At 66.0% G+C, this 9,132-nt stretch overlaps 1 protein-coding gene across 6 annotated transcripts; it reads left to right on the top strand.

Moving 5' to 3' along the window:
• Positions 1-2,042: 2,042 nt before the first annotated feature.
• MAPK11 (mitogen-activated protein kinase 11) lies at positions 2,043-8,727 on the top strand. Of its 6 annotated transcripts, none has more exons than XM_084879699.1 (12): positions 2,045-2,394; positions 4,729-4,858; positions 4,957-5,015; positions 5,082-5,193; positions 5,494-5,523; positions 5,596-5,643; positions 5,733-5,847; positions 6,068-6,142; positions 6,379-6,458; positions 6,756-6,834; positions 6,924-7,097; positions 7,427-8,727. In XM_084879699.1, the coding sequence occupies exons 1-12, from the start codon at positions 2,279-2,281 to the stop codon at positions 7,504-7,506; spliced, it is 1,098 nt and encodes a 365-aa protein (XP_084735825.1). In that variant the 5' UTR covers positions 2,045-2,278; the 3' UTR covers positions 7,507-8,727. The 6 variants fall into 6 exon arrangements, with proteins under 6 accessions (XP_084735827.1, XP_084735829.1, XP_084735825.1 ...); XM_084879700.1 differs by having other exon boundaries at positions 2,047-2,394; positions 6,071-6,142; XM_084879701.1 differs by lacking the exon at positions 5,494-5,523 and having other exon boundaries at positions 2,043-2,394.
• Positions 8,728-9,132: the final 405 nt, after the last annotated feature.

Here is a 9,132-nt window from a genome sequence, read left to right as displayed (position 1 = left end):
GCGGGGCTCCCCAGGGTCGGCAGACACCCCACCCCGGGGAGAGCACGGGGTTGCCCGCCAACAGCGCAGGGGCGGGGCGGTCGCCATGGGAACGCCCTGGCGCGCGGGGCGCAGACAAAGGCGGCCTCTGGCTGGGCGGCGGTTCCCACAGCCCGGCCCGCTCCCGCCCCGGCTCAGCTGCAGCCTCATTAGCTCCGCACAAACCTCCCTCCGCGGCCGGGAGGCACCGGCGCGGCCGGAGGGGACCCCAGGGGCGGCCAGGGGCGGGGCTCCGCTCCCCGCGGGAACAGGAGCGAGCTGCTGGGGGCTCCTGGGGGCGCGGGACTGGCCACGGTCATGGCCTTGGCGCTGGGACTCGGCCCGATTCCCGAGGTCGGGTTCTCTAGGCCAGTGGTAGGCGAACTCATTAGTCAGCAGAGCCAAACATCAACAGTACAAAGACTGAAGTTTCTTTTGAGAGCCGAACACCGAAGTTTCAATCGCACGTGTTATTTTTTGGAAGAGCCACATTCAAGGGGCCCAAGAGCCGCATGTGGCTCTTGAGCCGCAGTTTGCCGACCACTACTCTAGGCAGAGTGACCGTTTGCCTGGTACTGCGTTCATATGCTTTATTTTTGTTTGGTTGTCAATATTTAAAAATCAGTTATTTCCATAAAATCTCAGGATTTGTTTATTAAAAAGCACACCTTATTGATTTTTTTAGAGAGGAAGGGAGAGGGATAAAGAGTTAGAAACATCAATCAGCTGCCTCCTATACACCTCCTACTAGGGATGTGCCCAGAACCAAGGTACATGCCTTGGGATACGAACCTGGGACTTTTCAGTCCGCAGGCCAACGCTCTATCCACTGAGCCAAACCAGAAAGTGCTAACCGTTAGGGCAAAAACTCAGGTTTTAACTTGTTTTGAAAAACCAGAACTTTGGGCCGGGCCGCCATGGCTCAGTGGTTGAGCCTCGACCTATGAACCAGGACGTCAGAGCACATTCTGGGGTTTCAGGCTCTGTCCCCAGTAGGGGATGTGCAGGAGGTTCTCTCTCGTTATTGATGTTTCTCTCTCTCCCTCCCTTCCTCTCTGAAATTTGTAAAGAAGGATTTAAAAAAAAAAAACCAGGATGTTGGGCGAGTGCCTAATTTCCTGTTTTCCTGGGGGGAGGGGCAGCCCAGCCACTACCTGCTGCCCCAGGGCAGGCATTATCTTCACCCAAGGGTGCTGGGTAGATGAGGGTGCCCGCCTGCTGGCCCCAGGCACACCTGGTGGAACAGCAAGTGGGAACTAAACCGAGAGAGCAAACCTCGGCTCAGGAGGTGTTGGCAGCCCTGGGACCTCCTCGGTATCTAGGCAAGTCAGGGTGGGCTTCCTGGAAGAGGTGACAGGCGGGGGGAGGGGGGCGGTTGTTTCAAAAAGAAGGAAGGTACCAGGCACCAAAGAAGACTCATTCGGGGAAAGCTTTCTTTAAAATATATATATATATATATTGATTTCAGAGAGGAAGGGAGAGAAACATCAATGACAATGATGAGAGAGAATCATTGATTGGCTGCCTTCTGCACGCCCCACACTGAGAGTCAAGTCCCCAGCTTGGGCCTGTGCTCTTGACTGGACCCGAACCTGGGACGCCTCAGTCCGCAGGCCGCTGCTCTGCCCACTGAAGGGAAAGCTTCTTATGGGCACAACACCCCAGACCCCCTGGTGCCGCCGCTGTCCCTGGTCCTGACAAACCCAAGGCCTGGCCCCGGAGAGGCGCTGGGCGAGGTCTGTCTGCCCGGAGGCGGCCGCCCGCCGAGCCCAGAGCGGCCTCCGCAGGGAGGCCCGGCAGGCCCAGGGCCAGGCGCCGTGCCCTCTGCCCAGCGCGGCGCTGGCTGTTCGGTGGTCTCCTGTGTGGGCGATGGCTGCCGGCATCTCTGATTTCCAGGGAGCGGCCGGGGGCGGGGTGCGGGGCGGGAGGTGGGGCGAGGGGAGGCGCCAGCGGGGAGGGTGCGGGGAGCCGAGTCCTGGGAAAGGCGGCGGCGGCCGGGCCACCATCCGAGGCGCCGGGCGGGGGCGGGACGGGGGCGCATCCCAGGGGAGGCGCGCGGGCCCTGGAGGGGGAAGCGGGCGGGGCTGGCGGGCGGTCCGGGCTCCCTCTCCCCCGGCACAGCCCATCCGCGGGGACCGCCCGGGAGGGGCCAGGAGGCCGGTTTCGGCTCCCCCCGCCTGCAGCCGCCTCGCCCCGGGAGCCCCGCGCCGGCCCCGCCCCGCGCTCCGTGCGCCCGGGCGCGGCGGGGCCGCGGGAGGACATGTCCGGGCCGCGCGCCGGCTTCTACCGGCAGGAGCTCAACAAGACGGTGTGGGAGGTGCCGCAGCGGCTGCAGGGGCTGCGCCCGGTGGGCTCGGGCGCCTACGGCTCCGTCTGGTAGGGGCGGGCGGGGCGGGGCGGCGGGGGGCTGGGCGGGGCCGCGCGCCCTCCACCTACCCGGCCGGATTCCGGGCGCGGGGTGGGACCTCGCCCTGCGCCGCCCACGGCGCTGCGAGGCTCCGTGGGAATGCACGGGGGTGGGGGCGTGGAGCAAAGTTTCCTCCCAGACCCTGCTCCGGGTGGGGGGAAGGGCCACCTGCCTGCCCCCACGGGGCCTGAAGCCTGCGGCGTCACTGCCCGAGAGGGCGGGTCTCCCGGCCCCCAAAGGTCTGAGCACGCCTCTGGGGCGCCCCTGGCCCTGGGTCAGGCAGCCCCAGGGTCTGGCAGAGGCCACGCCCTAGGGTGGGCACTTTTGTTTGAACAAGAAAAGCCTAGCTAGGGAGAGAGGGCAACCCCTCCCCTTAGGATGGCCCTGGGGGGCCTGTGCCCTCCCTCCACTTTGCAAGGGGTCTCTGACTTCTGGGGCGGGGGGGTAGCCCTAAGCAAAGGTGCTTACCACGACCCCAACAATTAGGGGGTTCTACCCCATGCCACCCCTTTTTTGCTCCAAATAAGAGCTCAGACCACAGCCCTGCAGCGAGGCCCTGGGCCCGGACAGAGGATGACTCTGGAAGGGGAAGGAGGGCCAGGCTCCTGAGGCCTGTCCCTCTGGGGGTGGGGAGGCAGAGGGCCCGGGGTGAGGCAGCTGCGGGAAGTCTGGTGTGAGTTGCCATGCTGACGGCGAGGCTGACTGGGTGTGGATGTGATAGATGCCCTCCCCCAGCACCCAGTGGGTTGGTTCCTTGCGAGGCCAGAGCCAGGTGGCTGCTGCCACTGCAGGGGTCCGGGAGGTGGAGGTCCGGGAGGTGGAGGTCCGGGAGGTGGGGGTGAAGCGGCCCTGGGGAGGGAGGAGCGCACAAATGTCACTGCCCAAGGCTCTGGCTGGAAGTTCGGAGTGGGCCAGGCCTCAGGCCCAGTGCTGGATCCTGGAGCAGGGGCCTGAGGCCCCTGGGGCCCCTGAGCTCACCCTGTGGCTGCAGGCAGGAGCCTCAGGCCGGCCCTTGTAGGCATTCCAGCCGGCCACAGGCCTCTCCCGGGGCAAGAAGGGGGTCGGGGCCAGGTGCTGGTGGCTGGGGGAGGCAGGGGTCTGACAGAGCCTTGCTGGAAGCACATCCCGCCCAGGCCTGTCTCCTGGGAGTTCCCAGTGACCCAGCTTCCGAGGGCCACCGGGTCTCTCCTGCACTCAGCCCGACGTGCCGGCAGGTGACGGCTCTCCTGGGCTCCCCTTCACCCGTGAAGCTGCCTACTCAGGCCGGTCCCCGGTCACCTGGCGGCACAGACACGATTAGGCAAAACCATCTGCTGCCCCACCTGGCGGCCGGAGGTGGTGGAGCCGGATGGGCGGGGCGTGTTCGCGGGTGGGCGGTGCCAGAGGTCCCAACTGAGGAATGACTTGCCCCCAACTGAGGGCACAGGTGCCCAGGTTCCCTCCTGGCTTTCCCCACCACTACCTGGCCCGGGAGCAGGGACCCCTGGTCTCCCAGGAGCGGCTCCAAACACTGGATTCCATTCCCTCTGGGGAAGCAGATCCCAGAGAGGGGAGATGGAGTGGGAGGATGGAGGGATGAAGGGAGGAGCATCCGCTAGAGGCATGCTGGGGGGGTGGGGGGGCAGGTAGGTGTGTGTGTGCCTAGACCAGAGCTGAGATTTGGGCCTAAGGACGATGCCAGGGGCTGCTGAGTCCCCTGTGAAGAGCGGGTGGGGTGGGGTGGGGGTGGGGTGGGTGGGGTGGGGTGGAGGGTCTTGCCTCTGGGGTTGGGGCTGGGCACGGGGGATGCAGACACCACGCTCCGTTGGGCATTCTGTCTGCCTGGCTCCTCACTCTGCAGAGTGAGGAATGTTTCAATGTCCAGAGGCCTTGGAGGCGGCTCTGGGCCCTCCTGGACTCACGGTCGGAAGGGTTGGGGGGCCCTTTGCTGTGTGAACAGCTGAGGCTGCTCACTTGGTGCGTCATTTCCATCCTGGCCTCCTCTGGGTTGGGGGTGAGGGGGCAAACCAACCGGGTCCTGAGGCCCTGGGCTCCCGGGCGGACTCTGGGGTTGGAAGGCTGGGGGAAAGGCAGTGTGGGGGGAGGGGGAGCCGCTCCTCGAGGAGGGAGCAGGACCGGAGGCCCTGGGGACCCCGGATGGCGGCCCGGCCCCCCAGGACTTCCCAGGGGAGCCCGGCGGAGGGCCGGCAGGGGAGGCCGCGGAGGGGAGGCGGCGGGGCCCCCGTGTGCGGACCGCCCTCGGCCCAGACGGCCCTGGGCGGGCGCCCCCAGGTCGCGGCCACCGCCCCCTCCGCCGCCCGCAGCTCGGCCTACGACGCGCGGCTCCGCCAGAAGGTGGCGGTGAAGAAGCTGTCGCGCCCCTTCCAGTCGCTGGTCCACGCGCGGAGGACCTACCGGGAGCTGCGGCTGCTGCAGCACCTGAAGCACGAGAACGTGAGCGGGGCTCCGGGGGGGCGGGGCTCCGGGGCGGGGCGGGGCTCCGGGGGGGCGCGGGCCGCGGGCTGGGCCGGACCCCACGCTGACCCCCCCAGGTCATCGGGCTGCTGGACGTCTTCACGCCGGCCACGTCCATCGAGGACTTCAGCGAAGTGTAAGCGGCGCGGGGCACGGCGGGGAGGGCGCGGCGGGCCGGTGCTGACACCGGGCGACCCGCCAGGTACCTGGTGACCACGCTGATGGGCGCCGACCTCAACAACATCGTCAAGTGCCAGGCGCTGAGCGATGAGCACGTGCAGTTCCTGGTGTACCAGCTGCTGCGCGGGCTGAAGGTGGGCGGGGCCCGAGAGGGCGTGTCCGCTGGATGGGCGGGGCTGGAGGTGGTGGAGCCGGGGTGGGCGGGGGTAGGGGCTGGGCCAGTGTCTGTGGATGGGCGGGGGGTGGGAGGGCGGGGCTTGCGATGGGCGTGTCAGTGGATGGGCGTGGTAGAATGGGCGTGGTTCGTAGAGGGCGGGGCCGGAAGTGGTGGGGCCGGAGGGGCGGGGGGGGCCATGGGTGGGCAGGGTCTTATGGGGGCGGGGCGTGTCCGCAAGGCTGCGGGAACCTGACCTCCGTTCTCCGCTCGCTCGCAGTACATCCACTCGGCCGGGATCGTCCACCGGGTAGGTGGCTCTGCAGGGCCGCCCGCTCCGCTCTTCCTGCCCTCGGCCCGCTAACTCTAACCCCGCACGCAGGACCTGAAGCCCAGCAACCTGGCGGTGAATGAGGACTGCGAGCTCAGGGTGCTTGCGGGATGGGCACGGCGTGGGGTGGGGGGCGGGCATGGAGGAGGTGTTCCGGGGGGCGCTGACCACCCGGGTGCCCGCTCTAGATCCTGGACTTCGGGCTGGCGCGCCAGGCAGACGAGGAGATGACGGGCTACGTGGCCACGCGCTGGTACCGGGCCCCTGAGATCATGCTCAACTGGATGCACTACAACCAGACAGGTGACGTCAGCCCTGTGGGGCGGCCGGCAGAGCCCATGCCAGGGCCTGGGGGTGGGGTGGGGACAAAGCCAAGGACGTTGGGAGCTTCAATCGTGGGGACCCAAGGCCTGGGGCCAGCATTCAGGAACAGACCTTCAGAGGGCTCTGGCTGGAGGAGGAGGGGACCCCCAGTTCTCAGAGGAAGGACTGGGTGGACAGGCTGATGGAGACGCCTCCCCAGCAGTGGACATCTGGTCTGTGGGTTGCATCATGGCTGAGCTGCTCCAAGGAAAGGCCCTCTTCCCGGGAAGTGACTGTATCCTTGGCCCAGGTGGGGGGGAGGGTTGAGCGCCAGGATCCCTTCCTTTGGGGGGGGGTTTGAGGGGATGGCTCAGCCCTTTCTGGCTAGTCTTGCTTCTTCTCTCCCCCTCTCCCCGCACCTGGGCTCGCTGTCCCGGGCTGTAGGAGAGCAGGTTCTGGGCAGTGTCCCTGGGGTCTGGGGGCCTGAGGAGGGTTCGTGCCTGGCCCGTGGGCCTTTCCTGAGCCAGGCAGATATTGACCAGCTGAAGCGCATCATGGAGGTGGTGGGCACGCCCAGCCCTGAGGTGCTGGCCAAGATCTCCTCGGAGCACGTGAGTCACCAGCCCCGGGGCCTCTGCTGCCCGGCCGTGGTGCCTGGAGGAAGGGCCTGAGGGGCTGGACCAGGCGCCGCGGGGAGCACGGGCCGGGCCCTTCAGGGGGTAGGACGTGAACGGGGAGGACATTCCTGGCATGAGGGACAGTGAGGGCAGTGCCCTGGCCAAGGAAGGAGGGCAGCACCAGCCCAGATCTGCCCTCGCCCTGGCTGGTAGGAGTGAGTGAGTGAGTGAGGGGGCTCAGGGCCAAGGGAGGCGGGGTGCCGCCCCTCAGGCCCTGCCCTGTGCCCGCAGGCCCGGACGTACATCCAGTCCCTGCCTCCCATGCCCGGGAAGGACCTCAGGAGCATCTTCCGTGGCGCCAACCCCCTGGGTGAGGACGGGCCCCGGGCCCCGGCTGGGCGCCACGTCTGGCCGGCCCCAGGTGCGGGGCTGACCCCCCCCCCCCTGGCCGCTCCGCAGCCGTGGACCTCCTGGGGAGAATGCTGGTGCTGGACAGCGACCAGCGGCTCAGCGCCGCCGAGGCCCTGGCCCACGCCTACTTCAGCCAGTACCACGACCCCGAGGACGAGCCCGAGGCCGAGCCCTACGACGAGAGTGTGGAGGCCACGGAGCGCACCCTGGAGGAGTGGAAGGGTGGGCCTGGGGGGTGGAGGGAGATGGGGGGCGGTGGCACCCAGGGCCCGAGGGCTGCCTTCCCGGGAGGCCGGGCACTGCCTGTTTGCTGCCCTCGGGGTGGTCTGGGAGGGGGACAGCACGCTCCCCCAGTCCCCTGCCAACTCCAGGGGTTGGTTAGAGATGGGTTGGCACACCCAGCAGAGCAGGGGGCAGCACAGGGCAGGCTCTGGCAGGGCCTAGGGCCGAGGCTGCCCTCCGATGCCGGTGGGCCTGGGCTGGTGGCTGGTGTGCACTGAGGGGGGGATTGGGGGGAGGCAGCAGGGGCTCACCTTCCCCTCACTCCTCAGAGCTCACCTACCAGGAAGTCCTCAGCTTCAAGCCCCCGGGGCCACCACAGCCTCCGGGCAGCCTGGACGTGGAGCAGTGAGCGGCTCTGGTTCCGCAGCCCGCCGGGTTCCGCCGGGGTCGCCTCCCGCCACATGAACCTGGCCTGGGACCCCTGGCCTGCATGCCGCTCCTGTGGGCGTCTGTGCACACATACAAATGCATGAACGTGTGCAAGCCGCGGGCGTAGGAGCCTGGACAGTGTCCTCCTACCACATCCCGGCAGCCAGGCTCTGTCTCCCTTGGGACTCACTGTGGAGACCTGAGTGCCTGAGGGGTCCCCTGGGGAGGTGTCTGTCCCCGGATCTCCCCCCCAGGGGGCTGTCTCTTCGGGGTGGTGCCTTGGGACCAGGGCCCCCTGGAGACTCGAAGGGCAGGGACTCCGTGGTCTAAGCTGCTTGGCCCAGAAGTGGGGCGGCTGCCCTGGGAAATGCTGAGACCCTAAGGCCTGAGAGCTGGTCTCCCCTGGCGGGTGGCAGGGCAGGGACAGCCACCAAGTGTCACATCGGACCGCCCGGAGCCACGTGTTTCCTGTGTTGTGGGGCACACGTGCCCTGATGCGTGTTCCTGGCATTTACATGGGAGGCACGTGGGAATCTAGGGGCACCCGGGCCAGAGTCGGTATGAGCAGAGGCCCACGTCGGGGTGGCTGTCCCTGCCTCCCCTCCCTCCCCAGGGCCTGCTGGCATGAGGGTGCTGAGGTCCTGCCGTGCACCACGCGAGGGGCTCAGTGGCCAGGGACAGCCGCGTGAGCAAAAGCCGTGGCGTTCTCCTGGCTTCCGAAGCCTGAGGGCACCGCCAGCTGGGGAGCTGCAGTCAGGGGCTGGGGCGCTGAGGGGCTGGGCCACATCGAGGCGCTTGGATTGGACCGGGCCCTCTGCGGAGCTGGGGCGCTCTGGCCCCCCTCCTTCCAGAGGAGCTGACTGTAGCCTCTGGCACAGGCACCTGCTCCCGGCGTGGAGGAGAGCGAGTCTCCTCTGTCCACGGAGGCGTCAGGTGCCAGACCGCGGCCTCCTACCTCGAGGGCCCCAGGGCGGGCTATGGGCCAAGTGCCTGCACCTGGTGTCGCAATAAAGACCATTTCTTCACGCTGTCTGTGTGGCTCAGTGGAGAGAGCATCAGCCTGTGGGCTAAGGGGTCCGGGTTCGATTCCGGTTGGGGGTGCATGCCTGGCTTTTGGGCTCAATCCCCAGTGGGGGGTGTGCAGGAGGCAGCTGATCAATGATTCTCACTCCTCCCTCTCCTTTCCTCTCTAAAATCTATATCTATATATCTATATATCTATATATATATCTATATCTATATATATATATATAGATTTCATATATATACATATATTTATATATTGATTTCAATATAATAAATGTATTGAAATATATATATATTTTAAAGAACATTTCTTCTTGCTCGGCTGGTGTTGCTCAGTGGTTGAGCCAGGAAGTCACAGTTCAATTTCCAGTTAGGAGACATATGCCTGGGTTGCAGGCTCCATCTCCACTAGGGGGTGTGCAGGAAGCAGGTGATCAGTGATTCTCATCATTGATGTTTCCCTCTCCCTTCCTCTCTGAAATCAATAAACAATAAGTAAATAAATAATTGTAAAAAAGGTTTCTTCTCGCTCAGCGTGTGTCCCAGGCTCCAGGTGCTGCCCATGGCCTGCTGCCTGGGA

Source organism: Pipistrellus hanaki (genome assembly GCF_964339955.1).
Source record: "Pipistrellus hanaki genome assembly, chromosome: 3".
Taxonomy (NCBI): Eukaryota; Metazoa; Chordata; class Mammalia; order Chiroptera; family Vespertilionidae; genus Pipistrellus; species Pipistrellus hanaki.
Note: the sequence above shows the minus strand (reverse complement) of the source record. Positions and strands in the feature narration are given on the sequence as shown.